The 21,259-nt window shown below is 35.6% G+C and overlaps 1 protein-coding gene across 2 annotated transcripts in view; it reads right to left on the bottom strand.

Moving 5' to 3' along the window:
- Positions 1 to 875: 875 nt before the first annotated feature.
- The window catches only part of sema3fa (sema domain, immunoglobulin domain (Ig), short basic domain, secreted, (semaphorin) 3Fa), a 49,772-nt gene continuing 29,388 nt past the window's right edge, over positions 876 to 21,259 (bottom strand). For both annotated transcript variants that reach the window (XM_046850103.1, XM_046850111.1), the window contains exons 3-19: positions 19,971 to 20,131; positions 19,034 to 19,096; positions 18,419 to 18,538; positions 15,790 to 15,879; positions 14,174 to 14,267; positions 13,847 to 13,966; positions 13,349 to 13,488; positions 12,202 to 12,316; positions 9,165 to 9,234; positions 8,279 to 8,423; positions 6,956 to 7,178; positions 4,974 to 5,062; positions 4,837 to 4,878; positions 4,379 to 4,536; positions 4,045 to 4,112; positions 3,806 to 3,939; positions 876 to 3,066 (exon numbers count right to left, since the gene is read on the bottom strand). In XM_046850103.1, coding sequence (XP_046706059.1) covers positions 2,641 to 3,066; positions 3,806 to 3,939; positions 4,045 to 4,112; positions 4,379 to 4,536; positions 4,837 to 4,878; positions 4,974 to 5,062; positions 6,956 to 7,178; positions 8,279 to 8,423; positions 9,165 to 9,234; positions 12,202 to 12,316; positions 13,349 to 13,488; positions 13,847 to 13,966; positions 14,174 to 14,267; positions 15,790 to 15,879; positions 18,419 to 18,538; positions 19,034 to 19,096; positions 19,971 to 20,131 — 2,258 coding nt within the window. In that variant the 3' untranslated portion in view covers positions 876 to 2,640. The remainder of the gene's footprint in view (positions 3,067 to 3,805; positions 3,940 to 4,044; positions 4,113 to 4,378; positions 4,537 to 4,836; positions 4,879 to 4,973; positions 5,063 to 6,955; positions 7,179 to 8,278; positions 8,424 to 9,164; positions 9,235 to 12,201; positions 12,317 to 13,348; positions 13,489 to 13,846; positions 13,967 to 14,173; positions 14,268 to 15,789; positions 15,880 to 18,418; positions 18,539 to 19,033; positions 19,097 to 19,970; positions 20,132 to 21,259) is intronic.

Raw genomic sequence — 21,259 nt, 5'->3', positions numbered from 1 at the left:
TTTAACAATAATTTAAACCACTGACTGGGAAGATTTAAATCTATAAAGTTCTTACTTTCAGTGTCGCTCTGGATAAGGGCATCTTCTAAATGCCGCAAATGTAAATGTAAATGTAAGTATAGATTGTGCAAATAAAGCACAAACAATGGTTATTCTTAATCTAAATAAAAGTTTTAGGATTAAATATAATAAATAATTTTTTGTGCTTTTATAATTGTGTTGCAGCTTTTTTTAAATGTTTGCCATTCATTGTCTATTGGTGGAATACAGTATTATTACAGTAACACAACCATACCCTTGCTGTAGTATTCATAACAAATAATTCTTTTGGACTGTAGTTAAATAAAACTACAAATAACTCTGACCTACCAGCAGGTTGAATGTGCATGAAGTCAGCTTTTAATATTTTTGACATTAATATTGTTATTTCAAGTTTATTCAGTCAATTATTAAGTCAGACAGAAATGGACCGCACCACGTTTATACAAATTGTGTGCTATAGTCATTTGTTTTTGTTATAAAATATAGAACTTTATTTAGTCAACAACAATAAAAGGAAAAAAAAGCACAGTAAAGTCAGTACCTTAACATTAACTTTGAAGTACATCTATCTCCAATAATATTTTATACACAGGAAATATTAGAAAAGACAAAATGAAAGACAAACCACAGTGGTATATAATGTATTACAAATAAAAACCCTTGATATGGTACAACAGTCATTTGAAGCAGCCTGCTTTATTACGTGTCAAGCAATTACACAAGACAAGCAAGAGAGACATAGGAGTGAAGTCCACTTAGCTTCCTAGTACCCTGTCTTGTGCAAAAAGTAGTTCTCTGATCCTTTAAATCAGTCTCTATATGGTACTTTGTGGTTTTCGCATAAAGTGAATTTTTTTTTTCTTTTACATAAAAGACCATCCATAAACATCTACACATCAACATAACTGAGTTTTAACTAATAAAGCTGTACAGTACAAAACCATTTCATGCAAAAAACTAAACAAAAAAAGAGAACAATTCTCCTAAAAAGTGCTCTCCTTGAATTCTCTGTTATAAAGATCTACAAGTTTACCACAATATGGCATACCCCTTTTATATTCTTTTAATTTACAAAAAAAGAAACAATATCCTGATTCGAATCCTATGCATTCTGTAATTTAATGTACTTATTTGCACGTGCAATAACTGTATGTACTATTTACACATCATTTTTATGAAAGCATATATTTACTGTGAAGGATGTCTTTTTTTGGGTTTAAGCCAGACCTGGTGACTTACAGAGGAATTGCGCACATTTAGTCATACAGACATGGAAGATCAAGAACTTTACAAAGACATAAAGCTGATGTTTAACACCTTTCCGTGTCGAGTTGTAAGGATTCTGACTTTACACAGTGTTATTCGATTCATCTAAAGATTGTGAATTTTCTTTCCTTAAACAAGTACTCAGAGAGATAATATTATAATTAATTTTGACCACAAAAATGTTCAAACATTTACAAGGATAGCTCAAGAAGGGGTGTGTATAAAGGATCAATCGAATGAATTTTGCACCTATGCACGAAAGCAAGATCGTCTTTTGAACAATAACTAAACTGGAAAGAATTTACCACCGTTTTCCACTAGGGGGCAGAAAAAAGCAAAAGCAAAAAAAAAAAAAAATCCCACCCCATTCACCGACAAATGATTTTGTAATTCTTCATTAGTATGCAAAGGTTTTGACATATTACCCAATTATAGCATCAAAATTTATTTAAGTTACAAGTTATACCATGAGAAAAAGTGGAAAAGTTCCAAGGGGTAAATATTTATGTAAGCCACTGCATGTAAAAACCATAATCAGGAAAAACGCCTTTTCTTGTAATGAACTGCAGATTGTTCATCAGAATTATAGGAGATACATGTTTGTTTATTAACAATTTGGATAAATAGTGATATAATAAACAGTTTTAAGATGATTTGTTCAAATTATTGGTCTAACAAACTGGCCTTTATTTTTTGCTTCGTCTCGCCCTAATTTGGACATCGGACTCAATGCAATGTCTCCCGTTACCTAATATGAGCTGAAGCATACATGAACGTGTGACTGACTAGGAATACAGCTTGTATCCATGGAAACTGCTTGGTCAGTAAAACCACTGATGCTACAGCTAATATAGTATTGTATATTACATGGTGGAATATTCAGAACACCTGTGAATGAGGCACCATGAGTATTTATCCACTCAGTATATACAGCTTGTAACTGTGCACTCACCTTCCCTCATAATACAATCACACAGTTCATTGGGACAAGAACACTATAATAAATATGCTATACGAAGAATAACAATAATAAAATATCTGCACAGAAGAATCATATACACACAAAAAAAAAAACGGTTTGTTTTTCACTCTTTTTGTGCTCTCGGTACAAAGATATCCACAGAGTCTAACTATGTACAAACTACAATAAATACTGCCTACTCTCGCTGCTCTAATGTGTCCATTTTAGTCCATCGGTCACGCTGTAGTGGAACTTATATTCATGTGTAATGTGTTTCAGTGGGTTGGTGTTTTAGCTTAAGTCTTGTGGACGCATGTACTTTATGTGTCTGTGTTTTTTATCTGGCCTCATCAGCCTCCTCAGCACCCTCCTCATGTCTCGGCTGAGCTCCTCTGGGTCTCATGGTGTCTCCGGTTACGCGGTTTGCGCTGATCTTTCGGTTCGTACGGGTCTTTCTTGTCATGCTCAGCGATTTGCCAGTAGTCCTGGCAGTACTGGTTGATTAAACCCATCTCAGGCTGGCTCAGGATGGTCAGCAGGTCTTTGTACTGCTCAGCGCTGGGTGTCCAGGCACTGGTCTGTAGAGGAACTGCAGGCATGACGGGTATAGAGGCTCCGGTCTCCATTTGGATGCTGTTGACAGTGCGCACTGAGAGCACAAGCAACTGCAGCTTGACCAGTGTGTGCTTGAAGTTCTTCTCTGTGGCTGTGCACTGGTAGGTGCCGGCATCAGAGAGCTGCAGAGAGCGCAAAAGCAGGCCCTGATCTGTGTGCAGCACACGTCCATCTGAACGAATCTAATAAATACACAGAGAAAGCATTACACTATATTAATAACCAAAAACAATTATTTTTTAAATAATAATCAAAATACTCATTAAAATCATCATAGTATGTTTCATGATCAGATGTTTCATGATACAATTAATCCGTTATGTACCTTGACTTAGCTTTTTTTGACATTAAAACACATTTTAGCTGTGATCTAGACTGTCGGTGCTTATCCTAGGGCTTCTGACAGAATTTGATACGCAGATTATACTCAAGACAAAAAATAAATACTAGTGTTACTGAAGGAATATAAGGGAATATACTACACTGTTTAGTAAATGCAAGATATTTCAATGTAAATATTTCCAATGTTCCAATGTAAAATAAAACAAAACATTATATTGTATTATATAAATATAATACAAAAAGATCTGGTATAGTAACAGCAAATCAGGCCAATAAATTAAATACAATAAGGTTAAAGACAAAAGATTTTGTGCATAATGTAAAAAAAATAAAATAAATAAAAGCACAATACATTATGCAAAACCTGTATGTTTTTTGCTAAATGTGTGATTTTGATGGATTTCAAACTGGATTAAATATAGGGTGGGGTGTATGTTTTGGTCACAAGAGCAAGTTGAACTTGACTAATGCAAAACACAAATATATTACTTTGCAAATTGGAAAGTAACCAAATCCTCCAGAAGCATATGACCAACCATAACCCTTTAAAACATGCATGTGATGGGAATCGCTACAAACCTCTCGTCTCCTGTCACTGTTCTCCTTCTGAAAATGCCATTTGATTGATACGTGCGGAGACCTGGCCTGGCACTCCAGGAATGCAGTGCTTCCTTCCACTCCATACTGCACTGCCTCCAGGGTGTTTCGGTTGGCTGGGAAAAAACATGTAAGTAGAACTAAGTGTCTAAACGCAGTGAAGTCTTTACACTATTGCTACATAGTGTAAATCATACTGCTGCTCTTAATTCATTTCTCACCATTAGAGTTGTAACCTCTGCACTGTCTAATCGGGTTGCCGTACTTCACGTCTTGCCTTCGACTGCGCCTAGCAGAGCAGAACATCATTTTCATAATTAGTGAACATCTAAAAATGCTAACATAGCATTTTTGACAGTTAAGCTGTAATTATTTTTACACCTATTTACACATTTCTTATGGAAAATCATTTGAATATGTTCATAGAATAATTATACTAAATATAAATGTGGACAGATTGAATATAAGGTTATAAGGTTTATACAAAAAAACCCTTAAAACCTTACAGCAACACTGCAGTAAAAAAGGTATGTGGCACACACACATCCTTCTCACCTCTTGTGGTTATTGGAGTAGCGGGAGCAGGACTTGCCATCCCAAGCACAATAAGGGTCACGGGCGAGGCAGCAGTCTGCACAACCCTCACCGTACACATCACATCTGTGTAATGCCAAGTGAGTCACTCCCACTGCTGAACTCACATACAGCTGTTGCTGTAAAAATCAGAACACACACATGCTAGTTAATTTTAATTTTGTCTCTACTCCAACTCAATCATTAACTCACGTGTGATTTCTTGTAATTACAAATTGAACTTATATCTTGCTTTATCAAGTCCTGCCATTCAATAAATCTCTTATTGATTTTGTTAGTGCATGGGCTTTTTGAGGAAAAAAATCTACACAATATATACTCTCAATATAAAATAGGTTAATTTTAACATAAAAGAGATGAAAAGTTAATCTACAGGAATGATCTGATATCACAGTCTTAACAAGAAAGTTTGTACTTACTCGTTTTGGAGAAATCTTCATTGTGGTTATTGGTGTTGGAACCTACAGTATGAAGTAATAAAGTTATCATCTTGTCTGTGATCTTAGAATATAAAATAAGGTATGTGTAAAGTAAAAAAATGAAGGTGATTACTCACCCTAAAGACCTCCACTTCCTCCAGAACTAGTTCCTCAGTCTGTAGATCATCTCGAGGTAGAACAATGACCTTCTGCACTGTCCCTTTGTCTGCGGTGGAACAAAACAACACTCATCATATAACGACATAGTGGCTTTTAGACTGTAAAACTTTTAGATGATAAATTCAAATATTAACAATGTCATAAGTAATTGGCTCTGTACATGTATTTTGCACAATGACAACAAAAGTTTTTTGTAATCGAATATAATAATACTATATTAATAATAATAGTGGTGGTAACCTGATGCCATATGCAAGTGCAAAAATCATTTAACACAGTGCACTTTTACAGTGCATCCGGAAATTATTCACAGCGCTTCACTTTTTCCACATTTTGTTGTTACAGCCTTATTCCAAAATGAATTAAATTCATTATTTTTCTCAAAATCCTATAAACAATACCCTATAACAATAATGTGAAAGAAGTTTGTTAAAAATTATTGCAAATATTAAAAATAAACAATTTTTTTTACATATTTTTGGGTGTACAGAACCTCTAAAGTTCTATCAGGTTGGATGGGGAGTGTTGGTGCACACCCATTTTCAGATCTCCAGAGATGCTCAATCGGGTTCAAGTCTGGGCTCTGGCTGGGCCACTCATGGACATTCACAGAGTTGTCCCATATATATATATATATATATATATATATATATATATATATATATATATATATATATATATATATATATATATATATATATATATCACCACCATGCTTTACTGTAGGGATGGTATTGGCCAGGTGATGAGCAGTGCCTGGTTTGCTTCAGACATGACACCTGGCATTCAGGCCATAACGTTTAATCTTTGATTCTCATGGTCTCATTCAGGTGCCTCTTAGCCAGGCAGGCTATCATGGCCATGTTACCATACAGGCCTGATTGGTAGATTGCTGCAGAGATGGTTGTTCTTCTGGTGATTTTTTTTTCTTAATTAATTTGCAAGATTTCAAACAATCTTCTTTCACGTTGTCATTATGGGGTATTGTTTATAGAATTTTTAGGAAAATGAATTTAATCCATTTTGGAATGAGGCTGTAGCATAACAAAATGTGGAAAAAGTGAAGCGCTGTGAATATGCACTGTATAGATTAAACATAACCTGGTACGAACTTAAAATGTGAAACAAAGGTGAGCATTAGCATGAACAGACAATAACTAAAGAAAGTCAAACAAGAGACAAGAGTCTATATCTAAGTCATACTGAAAGTGTAATCTTATGGCATGACAATATTGTTTCATTTTTCATTACAATACAAGATTAAAAATTTTTTTTTTTAAGGTTTAGATACAGTCAGTGACTCATTCTTACAATTGTTCAATCATGTGGCGGCAGCACACTGCATAACATCAAATTCAGAATGGGGGAAAAGTGTGATCTTAGTGACTTTGACTATGACATGGTTGTTTGTGCTAGAGGATGTCCTGATATTTTTGTACACAATAGTTTCTAGAGTTTGCACAAAACTGTCAGGAAAAACAAATTACATCCTGTATAAGTAGGAATGTCTTGTTGATGAGAGAAGATTTCCTAGTTTGAGTCTGTGCTACTTGTATTCAAACTTTCCAACATTTAAGCATAAAAAAGGAATATAATTTAAGGATAAAAAATAAAGTAGATAAATAAAATGTATAAACTATAGAAAATATTAGTTTATTATTCCTAGTCTTAGCTGACAGGAGTGGGACCTGATTTGGACTTGCCAGGACGTTTGACATGCTGTGCATTCTAAGATGCTCTTCTGCTCAGCATGGTTGTAAAAAGAGCTTATTTGAGTCACTGTAGACTTCCTGTCAGCTCAAACTAGTCTGGCTATATTCCTCTGACCTCTCGCATCAAAATCAAAATTCCCAGGAGATCAGCAGTTTCTAAAATACTCAATGCAGCCCGTCTGGCACCAACCAAACATGCTACATTTAAAAAACAACATTTCTCTCACCTGTTCCTAAGAACAGCACCTCGTAACTCCCATCTGCTGCTGCAACTTGGTCCACAGTGATAGTGGTGAACTCGTAATCAACGTTGGTGCGCATCACCAGGGGGCGCTTGTGCACCGGATACACAGCGTTGTACATGGTGGGGTGGTTCCGCATAAAGTTGATAACCTCGTCTGGGTAATCTTTAGTGGATTTCATGTTGGGAGTGAATGTCCCTCCTGGGCACTGAGTTGAGAACACAAACACTTAGTGGATTGTATACTATATTGTGCTTATATTTGTGGCCTTCTTTTACATTTACATAAATCAGAACAAATATAGTAGATATATATTAGCAAATGTGCAGGGAAACTGCATTCTTGAAGCAGACAAATATGCTTCAAATTATGTAGAGTACAAAAAACGTTATCGAAAAACCAGTGCAAAAGAACAAAGAAAAAGATCAAAAATAATGGTTAATATAATAAAAATGTAGAATATCTGTGGAATTGCACATTAATGTGCATATGCTTTTACTGCTAAGATATAGCGCAATAAAAGTTACTTAAATTTTTTCAATAAAAGTTACTTATAATTTGTCACAAGTGAGTTCAGGCTAGAATCACATAAATGCTGTTCAAACCCAGACCTGTGGTAGACAGGTAGCAAAGCCTAACAAGACTCATTTAGTCTCAAACAGCCTGGCTTGATCTCTCATGAGAATACATGTCTCTCACTGAGACAGTCCTATAAAAACTTGGTAGTAAATTGTGTTGAGACTGCGAGCAAATAACACTACACCCACAGGCTTTCTCTCTCAAATCCGCCTGCGTACTACCATATGCTTGTAGATGGTAGGACAAGTCACCATTTCCAATCAGTGCTCCTACTTTTGCCTTAATGATGCATTCAGAGACACGCTTCTCCCCCCCTATGTTCCCAGGCTGCTTTTAATAAGCCAAAATTTCTCACGGACATCTCCAGAAATGTATTCTCTCATTAAAGATCATGTGTGGCCCTGCAAATTTAAACAGCTGTCAACAGAAAAAGGTCACTGTCAATTTATCGAGATAAACATAATTTCCTAATTCTTATTATACAATGCTCAGGGACAGATGATGAAGGATGTGTAAACAAAATAGACAACAAATAGAGCGAAAAAGAAGTACATGACAAACGTGGGAAAAAACAAGGGCAACCTTTGAGAAAAGGACTAGGAATTTTATTTTCCCTACAATAGTTGGCAAGCTCTTACACTAAACTGGAAAGCTGTATTAAAACACATAATAGGGTTTGTTGGACTGTCTCTGTGTGTTGAATTGTGAGAGAAATAAAGAGACGCTTACCGTGCCAGGCCGAGGGTAGGGGATTTTCCCCTGGTAGGCTATCCACTGGTAGTTTGGACCTTCCTTGTGGGCAAAGGGGCCATTGAAGACCATACGTACATCAGCCATGGAATACACACATATGGCTGAACCCTTAAACACTGATCTGGAGAGGAAAGCGTTAAAGACTCATTATAAATCATTCTGAGCTATTAAAGTTTTATGTATATTCCTCACTCATACCCATTCTTTTGTGATCTTATTCACACAAATATATAAAGGTACACATTATCATTATGGAACAGAGAGAAAAAGAGAGAGAGAGAGAGAGAGAGAGAAAGAGAGAGAGCGAGAGAGAGAGAGAACAAAGCGAGCTGTGAAAGCACTCCTGCCCTGCAGCAGAAAGACAACACATTTTTCATTACCATGTAGCAGTGTGCATTTGGCTTTACAAAGCTTAGACAAAACCTGGAGGCATCATTGATTTAATCTAAAATGGAAAGACTTGCAAATAAACTCTCCAACGCTGATCCCTGTTATTCGGTGTATATTTATATAGTTCGTATTTGAACCTTGCTAAAACTGCCTACTGTTCCCATTAGAGGCCTCTGTGCGCTGTGCTGAAATCCAACATCATTCATTACACTGATTGCTCTGATATAACATACAAGGAACAATATTCTGTTCCTCTTGTTGACAGGTTAACCATTTCCTTATAAACCTGCTTCTATTGTTTGAAGTCTGCCAAATCATATTAGATTGGAAACATTTGCGGTAAATCTGCAGTCGTGGCAGCTGGGATATGAAGGAAAAGCAGAGCTCATATTCTCCTGCCAATCTGATAATTCTGATCACCCAGTGGCATTATAACAAGCAACGACTGTATTCTACATACACTGATACTTACCCAGACACTGAAAAGACTCCATAGATGACAGGATTCTTGGTATCTTGAGTCTTCTGAATAAACACATCCCCTGCAAAAGTGCACAGGCTTAGTATAAGGTGTTGTGCGATTAGATATGGATCAATACTGCCAAATGTGTCTACAGAGGAAAGAGCTGAAAACCACATGTGAAATTAAAAAAGCACTATAAAGTTCTCATAAAGTTCATATATTCTCCCTCCAACTCTCCTGCACACATAGAAGCAGTAAATTAGGCCCAGAAGGCTATAGACAGTGCCCTGAGCCAAAATGAAAAAGAGGTTAATATGACAAGAGGGAGAAGAACACACTGCTGGACATGCTTGAGTACTATAGGATTGTAAAATGCCAGAGAAAAAGAGAAGGAAAGAGTCTTAGAAAAAAGAGAAAGACATATGAGGGGAGGGGATAGGTAGGTAACATACAGGTCTAAGATTAACCAAGAATCTCAAATGCAGTAACTTTACTAAAGACCTATTTTTTTATTTACTTTATTGATCTTTTTGTGGTCAGATCACTATTATGCTATTTATGTAACTTATGTAATGAATTATAATGTGTTGTAAATTTTATCTAGATAATGTGTTAAAGGCACACTGTACCAGACAATCCACATTTATTCGCTTCTAAAGGAAGGGCTGTATACTGGGCAAATGTACAAATACGAAAAAGAAGAGTCAGAAGATTGAGACATTCCATCAAGCGCATATGACAGACAAGGTAGGAGATGACCACTTATAGACTGTCATGGATAATCAGACACAAATGAATCATTAACACATTGAAAGCTCTCGGCTCATGATATGATGCGGCACTCTTGCTAACGCATCCTAGAAAAGGCAAACAGCCATAAAATCCTGGCTGGCCCTGAGACGACTTGGTAAAACACGAGGTCAAACGGACTTTTCAGGAGTGAATTCCTTCCACACAATCACAGAATTAGAATAAACACCAGCAAGGAGGAAAGCCAGAGGCCATGATGAGGGAGGAGGAAAAGAAAAGTCTGTATGGAATGTGATAACTGAAATGAACCGGGCCCGGAGCAACCACTTCACCATTTTGTAGAGCCTGCAGAAGTGATAAAAAAATCCATGCTTCACACATTTGGATTCAATTGTGGCTAAAGAGAGGAAGACTGGTTGTTTCTGCTGAATTTATTGCCCACTTCTGTTTCACCCTGTCAATCATACGCTGGGCAAGACTCCCTTACCTTCTGGCAAGCCTGGCTAAGTAATACATTCACAGATTCACACAGTCATATACACATTCACAGGAAACAGCACATACAAATGGCATCCACACTTAAAGACACTTGTGTAAAGAAGGCCCATGCTTTTTCATGTCTATGCCCAGCTTTCCAAAGTATATTTTAATATTTTGGGTTGACTTTTTTAAATGAATGTGGATTACTCAAGGGATTTCTTTCTGACATTGGAAACCCATTTGGCCTGTTATTTGACTTCCAGTACTTAACTTGAAAGAAAAAGAAGCACTTCATCATGAGAAAAAAAGAACAGAAATGACTGTTTCCAAATAGTAAACTCTGGAGAGCTATTGCAGTCAATCCAGCTAGAACGTTTTACAGAAATGAACTGTAACTGAGCTTTTCTCTCAGGCTTTAATTCTCTGGAGAACCATAAATTGACACCAACTTCACACACACACAAAAATAGAAAGGATATTATATATTAATTTATACGAAGAAATAAATATAAAAGAGCCTAATTTAAAATCTGCAACACAACACACAATTACTCAAGTGGTCCTTTCTTCTCTCTCTCTCTCTCTCTCTCTCTCTCTCTCTCTCTATATATATATATATATATATATATATATATATATATATATATATATATATATATATAAACTTCACCAAAAATTTTCTTAAAACATTTGTTTTACTGATGCGCTTTATAAAAAAGACGTGATGATGACTATCATGACAATGAATGTGAAAATGACTAATAAAACAAGCCCAGAGAAGAATAGACTGATAGAAAAGCTCAAAGCATGCAAATGATCCTATTCTATTTTTTATTTAAGCATAAATGGTATGCTAATCAACTGTAAGAGTTTTGGAGTTTTGTTGCTATATTCCAAATGTGATTGTTATAAACCAATTTTTTCCAGCTGTTATTTTTTGCATCTGCAATAATGGAGCAGCCTCGCAGGGGGAGTGTGACTCAAGGTCTGCTGCCACAGGAACATATTTTTAAATCCACTTTAGCCCTACCAAAACATGTTAATTGTTGGCTGAGACACTTTTTTTTTTTTTTTTTTTTTTACAAATGCAAAATCTGCAGTTTTCATGTCTTAAATCTATTCCAGACAGCATCCAGACAAATCTTTTAGCACAAAAATATTGGAGAAAATTCAAAGTAAAAGCTAATCATATAGCATGATAAACAAGTCAATATGTTTGATTGGATGACACAGCAACACATCTACCACATTTAATTAATTCCTTGTAAGCCCACCCTTTAAAAATGGGTTTTTGGGTGGGTTTATCTAGATCAGGGGTCACCAACCTTTTTGAAACTCAAAGCTACTTCGATTAATGTGAAGGGCTACCAGATTGAGACACACTTCTGAAATAACAGATTTGCTCAATTTACCTTTAATTTTATGTTATTATTAACAATTAATGATATTCATCTATATCTAGTCATCTATATTTTAATATTGTCATTTTCAAATTCACACCAATGCAAGTGTGATTTAAAAAAGAATAGCAACAAAAAAAATGAGATGCAGCTCACTGGTAAGTGGCGCTATGGTGAGCTATTTTTAGAAAAGGCCCACAGGCGACTCATGTGGTCCTTGCGGGTGCCATGTTGGTGACCCCTGATCTAGATTGTGTATCTTATAAGCAAATTTTTATTTTTTAATGTTTACTGAAATGTGGGGTTTATATCTTATTAAATTGAGAATCTGATATGAATAAAAACATAAAAACCAAGAGCAATTGATCAAAGCAAACCAATCACTTTGAAATGAAAAATAAAAAATACACACTTACGGAGCTCGTCGAAGTGCGTCTCAATGCCGTCAGCCCCGGTAACGGAGCAGATTAGTCGAGCTTTCAGGAAAGTGCTCCACTTGTTTACCAAACAACAGTGACCTCCATCATCATTCTGTAAAGGCACAAGGTAATATTCATAAGCTATTGGTAAAAATATTTGACATCTGTGTAGAATCTTAAAATGTGGTTTTGTACTATTTGCAATTCAATTATATAATATATCTGTGTTTTCGGTCTCAGATAATGCCATTCTGCATAATTCACAGAACCGACAACTGCGTTTAGTTACACAGAAGCGTCTGATATAAAGACATTGAAGTTGTGCTTTTGGTGTTATGCTTCAAATCGCACACAAAAAATCTGGGATTTATTTTAAATTGTATTGAAACTAAAATCTTGTTGTTTTTTTAAATCCTTCATACAAAAGGTGAGATTTTCTCAACCCTAAACCCTTTACTGGTGGCCACAGATTTTTGGACTCCACTGAACTGTATATGCATGTGAAATGTTATAATAGCTTTTTAAATCTCAATACTTCCCTAAAAAACAATGGATTTGCATCCATTTTTCTATTTATAAAATCTGGGTCAAAGACTTCATAGAGTAATCTGGCTCCATAAACGAAGATCAACCAGACATTTGTGTTTCGACTAATCTTAAAAACAAGACAAAGGGTTTAATATAGGATTCTCTCACACTCAGTGTAGTATATGTGTGGGTTGCATGGGCGGGGTGGGGTATGGTTGTAAACATTGCCTCTGAGCACTGCTTAGACCCATCTGCTATGGATAGCTGCCAACTCCAATAATGAGACATGGCAATGCCCAGTGACCAGCAGCCAACAACTACCCACACGTTACAAACATTCAAGCGGGAAAGAATGGATTTGTGGAAATAAGAATAAGATTCATTATTACAATATAGCTGATAAACATGACCATGGATAACTATCACTTTAGGACTCATTATACAGGTGTGAATTACTTTGGATATGAGTTGCTCATTCAGGATATGAATACTGTAGTTAAATTTGTGGGGGGGGTCCATGAATAACTGCTTATTGCAGAAAAAGTGCCTATTATGCAGAATGTGCCTGTTTGTATACAGCGTACAATGTATGCATGTGTAGGTATGTGTAGCTCACCAAACAGATCCTGCCAATTCTGGATTGAGTCATGGGGGTTTGGCCCATCTCTGAAGCCTTCTCACGAAAGAAAAAGTACAATTTGTCGTCATTCTTCTCCGCACTGTCTGGTATGAGCTGTGCATGAACAAATGTGGGATCTAAGAGAAATGGATATGGAGAAAATTACAAGAAAGAACAGGTTTCATTTATAGTAACACCATATAATATTTGATTTTAGATAACCAATTTTATAAAAGAAAAAAATGACTTTTTGTTGAATTACCTGTAGAAGGACAACAAAAATGTCACAACCAGAACTATATAGACTATGTCTATCTTGTATATCATTTTCACTAAACACAGAGACAAATACTGCTATATTCCTGATCACATAATATATTGGCAAAATAAAATGTGTTCTGGTTATGAAAAGAGATCATGCCAAACACATAATGCTCAGGGCAATAGTAGGTTCAATCAACCTTTGGTATGTGTTTCAGCGAGCTATGTGCATACCATTGAGCCAGCGTGAGTTGTACTGGTCAGTCCTCATGGCCGTGTGTTTTCCTAGCGTACGGAAAATGGCAGAGTCGGTTCCCATAAAATCGATGTACACTCCAGCGTAGAGCTGGCCATCTGTCCAAAGACACAAAGGGACCAACAAAAAAAAGAGGAGGCGGAAAGGGATGCACAAGCATTAAAGACGTTCTAACTACATCCCACAGGGAATGAATGAATTACCAGGCTCATTTGCGTGATTTAAGCTACAGTATATGAGTAAACAGCTTTATTTCTGGATAACGAAAAAAATGTAATGGGCAGATATGTTCCCAAGGTCCTTACTGATCAGCGCAGACACACTGTTCAATTTGGGGTCGAATGGGCATTTTCCCTTTCCAGAATCCACTTTACCCGGCTCCAGACGAAAGATGTATTCCTGGAATATGGGGGAAACATGCAGAGTCCACATTAATGAGTCTGCAGTGTACATTAGAAAAAAACATTATTGATTATCTTAGTGTCCTAAAGCTTTCCTGGTTTTCACACTGTCAGCAGGTCAAAACCTATAACATAATGATTTATGTCAAAAGTGTAACTTCTCACTGAATTTTTGCTGCCACAGGAATTTTTGGATTCTAATGGACAGGGTGAAAAACAAAAGCATCAATAGTTCAGAGTTTCTTGTGTTGCATATAGCCACGATGCATGCATTACTCAATCACTACAAAATGCTTTCATATTGGGCATAATGGGCAGGATACAATTCACTAACCACAATCCATACAGTTAATACAAAACAATCAGTTGCAGAATTGTTATGATTCCTCACCAGCAGATAAAAGGATTAGTTTACATATGGAGCTGTCACAAGCCAGCCAAAGACAAGCTTATCCATTAAAAAACCCAGTTTTTTAAAGCAATTTCCCATGCTTCTTGAATTAATAATGGTCATTCTAATAAACCAAAAATATTTTGTACGAAGGCAAAATGCATGTCAAAAATGTTCTATTCAAAACTGTTACATTTTCAGTAGACAACATTTGTTTGGACTATACATACATCGTTTCATCAAACTAATAAGCACAAGAAGCACTTTCATTTTTCTGTTAAACTCTACTTTTTGAATGTGTATATGAAAAGATGAGCAGGTTTCCCACCTGCCACAACATCCTGGTTTTAGCACGAGATCTTGGTGAAGTCAAAACAAAATTTTGTCTATCGAAGTGCAATCTAACAGGCTCTGCCTTTGAAGTACACTCCCCATGAGGTAAATAAAGATTTATCTGTACGTTGCACGATTCAAACAGCTGTCAGAATGGAAGTTCCAGTAAAATAAGATTAGAATCTGTTGTGAATGCGATGCATGTACGACAGTTAGATAAACGCAGATTTCAGTGTGAATCTCCAGTTCGACAGGTACCATGCATGAAATTCATGTCTCGACAAATCATCCATTATGTTGCACCCTTGAATAAGGGGAACATGCCCCCGTTTGGGATTTGCTCAGCTGTGACACTTTACAAGCAGGCTTTAAATTTAACACTTAACCTAGATTAATTTTTTGGCTGACTCATCTCTTTGCTGTTGTAATAACCTACAATCAGTGGGTGTCGGGAGGGTTTGCTTTTTATACACTGTCTCTAACGCCACTGTTTGGGCATGTGTAGGCAAATCTGACAGGATGAGGCATCCAAAATCAGCATTTTTTTACCCCCTTGTTTATGTATGTTTCCCACTGACACATTTAACAGCAGCCAAGAACAGCTGCTACACTGTGTACACTCATCCCCTTCTCTCCCACCACACCAAACTAACACGGATGCCACATGGCTGATAAAATTAAAAACAAAACTTTTAAACTGATCCTAAGATGTAGATTAAAAAAGAAAACACAGAAATCCTTTAAAAAGATCTTGATAATATATTTTTTCCACTTGAGCAGGTATATTGTGTCCCACCTTCGGTGCATAAGGCTCAGGCGAGGCACTGGGTTCAGCTGCACGACTTGTTCGGCCTCCTGCTCGAAGATTCTGATTCTGGAGCAAAGCCTATGAGACAGGCAATGTTAGTGTGTTAAGCTTTCACTTCACACTGTAGCTTCTTGTCTAAGAGTGACAGGGAAGCATAGTTAGTTAAAATAAAGAGACATGGTGTCATGCTGACTAATTTCATGCTTTGTCAAACTTTAGAATTTTACTGTTACACTGTAAGATGCACAGCATGCAGACATGTTTGTCACGGTCTGGGAAAATCCACTACACGTGGCCAAACACAATAAATGAAAATCTCCCAGTATAGTTTGTTTTTGTGTGTAAAACATTATATGACATCTCTCTCTTGAGATTTCTTCAAGAAACTAGTTACATGTTTCATATTTTACTAAAAAGATTTTATTTGATTTTTTTCTTGCCCAGGCAAATTCCTTAATCCAAAACATTTAATTGGGTAAGAAGCCAGTTTAACAGATGTGGTGGCAAACTAAATAAATCTGCTAAAACCTTAGCATCTAGGTGTGATTTCCACACAAAGTAAATTACATGATTTGATCAGGACACTGGCTAGGTCTGTGGCACCTAACCAATTGACTGAAGAAATTTTGTTTTGAGTCCAAAATATGATATATAATATATGTGTTAATAGATCCGAATTATAGCTGTCGTTTACTGATACGTACATTTGGATGTGAGAAACAAATTAGAAAATTTAAAAATATTGATTGAAAGCTAATAAAAAAAAGAGTGATATCAGAAAAACTAACAAAAAGACATCTGTGTGGAGAAAGAAAGGATCTGCTTATGATCCAAAACACACACAATTTGAGCATTGTAAAGCATTATGTCATGGCTAAGGCTTGCATCCTACTTCTGGATTGGGCTCACTAATCTTTACTGATGTTGTAACTCATGGTGGAAGTGGCAGAATGAATACAGAAACATTCTGTCTGCCAATTTCAACTGAAATACAACAGAAAATCTAATTGGGAGGTACTTCATCATGCAGCAGGACAATGATCCAAAACAAATTGAGAATACAAAACAAAGAATTTTTATTATGTAGAAAAAAAGGATTTTGACTGGCAAAGTCAATCACCAGACCTTAACCAAAAGTGAGCATCATTTTACCTTGTGAATTGAAAACAGAAGAAAGAAGACCCCAAAATCAAACAACTAAAAGAAATTGTTAAGTGACTTAAGCAAGAAGGCAGTTTGATGCAATTATTGCAAGCAAAATATATGCAACCATTAATTGAACTTGTTTGTAATTATTTATTTTAGGTAAATAGGTTTCTTTACATTTCTCACCTGAATTGTATGCCAACAAAGGTGAAATGTTCTAAGTTGTTTAAGATGTACATGCGAATATCATGAAATTAAAGTTGAAATTTTGTTGTCTAATGTTTATTTTGAAATCAAAATGACCAGTATATACCAAAACAGATAGATAAATAAATAAATAAATAAATATTAATAATAAAAAATGTAATAGTCTTGCACTAATATTTTTTGAAGACTGTATAAAAGCCAGTTTTGAGTGTAAGCCTGCACATATACAGTGCAGATAAATTAAATACAGAAACAAAAAATTTTCACACTAAATAAAGGATCATTCATTGCAAGAAAATAGCCCAAAGAAATAGAATATATGGTAAAATTCTAAGAATAATGTAAGCCTGACTTAAGTCAAGTAATCACTTTGAATTATTTTCTTGCGCTTTGAATTCTCATCCAAATTGTGCAGCTGTATTCAAGTGCACTATACATGTAAAGATCTATGAAGACTGGTAAATGAAATATAGATAAATGAACAAATGATCGTCTCAGCCAGCCAAAATGAAATAAATTTATATTTTACAGTTAAAAAGGATGCACCAAGAAAAGCTTTATTACTTAGAGTAATTATTTAACCAGAAATAAAATAAAAAAGATGAAAATCAGCACATCTTAGGTGCTTCATTTAATCTCAAAGACTTACATTTTCTAGATAGGCTGCGCATGTGACATGTTACTTGTTCATGTGTAATTAAGCAGGTGATAGATGTTATTTCTAAATATATTTATACAATTATATCCATTGATATGATCGTATTTCAAACTATTAAATTGTTCCATTTTTATTTCTTAACATTCTTTATTATTGGTTAATGATTTGCAACATGAAATATATTTGCAAAACAAAATCAACAAAATAGCAAAGAAGTATACTTCAAATAAAGAAAGATGGCGCTGTCATTTCACTGGCTCACCTTTAATAATTACGTAAAATAACCAAAAATACCAATATGATGTAGAAACGGGTGTAACCCCATATTTGGCTGAACAGATTCATTTCAAGAGTATGGACTTAAGTTTTAGGAAAATATTGAGACTAATCCTGCAGTAGAAGACATTCTCCAATAAAAATGTTTTTTGACCATAAATTCTGCCACAGTCCAGTGTGGTTCAGTGGTGTTGAGTCAGAAACGGTTAGTTTGATCTAGGATCTGGGGTGAGAGTGCATTCCTTTATTATACTCTGTGACTAAGAAAGAAAGTTTTGACCTTATGACCCCAGAGGTTACAGCAGGTCATCTGTGAGGCAGATGCATTACCTGTGATTTTTGACCCCTGTCCACGTAAGTGCAAATGGGGTTGTAGGCTCCTGTTCCACATACATACAGGTGAGTCCGGTTCCATGGTTCAATCAAACGGATGAAGTTTCCACACTCGCCCTAAAAGCAACATAAACACACAACTATGATCAATTATTTCACTTAATGAGTGTTTCTATCCAAATGTAACAAAGGTTCTGTTGGCAATAAATTCTGTTACACAAACATTCTTAGTAGTAACAAGTGGTTTAATTAAAACAAAACCTTGGTTTGTGTATGCAATATTTAATTTTCTTTCCATTCAGGTTTTCAAAACCTTCACTATTGACACCTTATGTTTTGCTGTAATATCTGACTATGAAAGAAAACCTACTTTTGGAACCTGATGCACATTTGTATTACTGATATGTTTTATGTTTTCACATGAAATGTTTAAAGCTTCCCTTGGACTGGCCTTATGTTTAACTCCCATGTGGTCTTAGAACTTTTGCCACAATAATAATTCACGTCCCTTTCAGTTCTGCTTTTATGTGCAAAGAGTGTACAAGGTATTAAAAAAAAATGATAAAAAGATGACTGAGCATCAACGACTTCAACACACAAGTGGATACTTACATTGATGTCCTTCCCTGACAGAACACACTCATTCTTCCTCAGAGGAGCCACAGGCCAATGGATCTAAAAAAAGAGGGAGAAAAAAATGAATACTGAAAGCTATTACAATAAAACATTGTATTAATGGAGATTTTATTGCAGTCATGCATACAGCGTAAGCTCACAATGATGGGAATTGCATTTAACCATCCAAATAATAAAACTTTCCACAGGGTTTCCTGGCCTGCTTTGGTCTTAAGTGACTGAAACAGGGTTAAGTTCTGAAGTAAAATGACAAACTAGCTTCTTCTAATGACAGAGATGTTTTACTAATGTACTTAATTTTCTAGAATACATACATTTGTAACTTTCAAGCTAAATCTTGGGTACCAGGGCTGCACTTTAGATAGTGTAAGTCAATACACAATATTAAAAATAAATGAAAAAGAACGAGTAAATTTTTCTTATTATGATCTTCAGGAAATTTGGATTAACCTGCTCGTGTGTGAAATATATGAAATATTCTACAGAGATTAATGTGTTCAGGTAACAGGTCTGAGAAAATGTTAATGTTAAATGTTAAGACCAAAGTTGTCATTTCATAACCTATAATTGGATGATGCATGTAAAAAGATGTTTTAAGCATGAGCTCTTAGACTGATTTAAATGGATCAACAGAAACTAGAGATAAAGCCAGGTGAAGCTTTCACAAATCGTTTTTGTTTTGAACAAATCCGTGTATGTGTGCAATGTAAGGATATTGTTAAACTATATGCATTTATTACGCTATGACCATCCAACATAAGCTGATTAAAATTGATCATGATAATGACTATTCTGTCTTAGTGCCAAATTAATACTTTAGAAGTATTGAATTAAACGTATACTTGTGTCTGTTTTTGGTTAAATACTTTAGTGTTCAGAGTTCAAGATAGAATATGAGTATGTTCCTGCTTACTATAAGAGGCTCCTTGTTGATGTCATTTAGGTCCAGGGAGAGGATGTAGTCTTTGCTTCCCACATACATGCGGTCATGATCCTCGTCCATGCGCAGAACCCTGTAGTCAGTAGAGTTGAGCAAGAAGGCAAAGTGATGTGCCGTGCCTGTAGACTTCAGCTCTGCAACAGGAGAGGGAAAAAAAGCCAACACTGGCATTTAGAAGTGGTTTGACAGAAACTAGGAATAAAGCCAGTTGAAGCCTTTGGAGAGCCTTTTGTTATGAATAAATCGGTGTACTTGTGCAGTGAATGGATGTTAATGAACAATGTGCATCTATGACTCTACAAACATCCATCATCATCTAAGAAATGGCTGTTTACTGATAAATGATCACGCTAATGGCTATTCTGTTTCATTTCTGTATGCCATTAAAAATAGAAAAAAAAACCTGAGCCAAGTACAAACCTCAGAAGTTCTCCTCTGAATAAAAGCAGCTGAATAATTGGACCCCAGCAATAAAACTGTTTATCTGAAACTGCCTATTCCTTGACTATTTTCCAGTCCACACACTACTGGCAGCTGCAATTCCCTCAGGACCAACAACAAAGCCAAAATCCTCTGTTATTATTATTATAACACTGTAATTGCAATGCGGCTTTCTCAGTGGCTTTGGGTCGTCACTGGGGAGCCATGAAAAAAGCACAAAACACTAAATGCTGTAGCCACGAGTAGTGAACACAATAGTAATCTGGTAGGATGTGAGAGCAAATTGTCCTTGGGTTTTAGATGTAAAAAATTTGATACATCACTGAGACTTTTCTGAAAGATTCTATGAATTTTAGACAATAGCTAATCATTTGGGTGACTTGAGAACCTCCCAATAGAATGCAATCCTTTTATAAAATCATGATTAAGAAATTAGACAGCAAATTATGAAAAAATCTCAGTGCATCATAAAAAAAATATGTATTTAATTGTGTAGCAAAAACAATTATTGTAAAGATTGTTCATATAAGAGTACAGAGCATTATGACTATAAACACTTTATGGTGTTGTGAGAGTGTACAAAGTAAGGCACTGTTAGAACACAGGCAATTCAAATTAGTTGTTGAGGCAAAACACAGGAAAAACGTTTCTACCTTGATAGCTAATCAGATTCCTTTTTATCACAAATGTAGGTTTGCTTGGATATAATTAGTAAATGTGTGAAAGGTTTTAAGTATGCAATCAGATGACATACACCAATTTTACAAAACTGGATAGGAACACCTGTAACCCTAGTCATTTATATAATTTAAATTAGTTTC

Source organism: Silurus meridionalis, chromosome 1, assembly GCF_014805685.1.
Source record: "Silurus meridionalis isolate SWU-2019-XX chromosome 1, ASM1480568v1, whole genome shotgun sequence".
Lineage (NCBI taxonomy): Eukaryota > Metazoa > Chordata > Actinopteri > Siluriformes > Siluridae > Silurus > Silurus meridionalis.
This window is presented reverse-complemented; position numbering and strand designations above follow the sequence as displayed.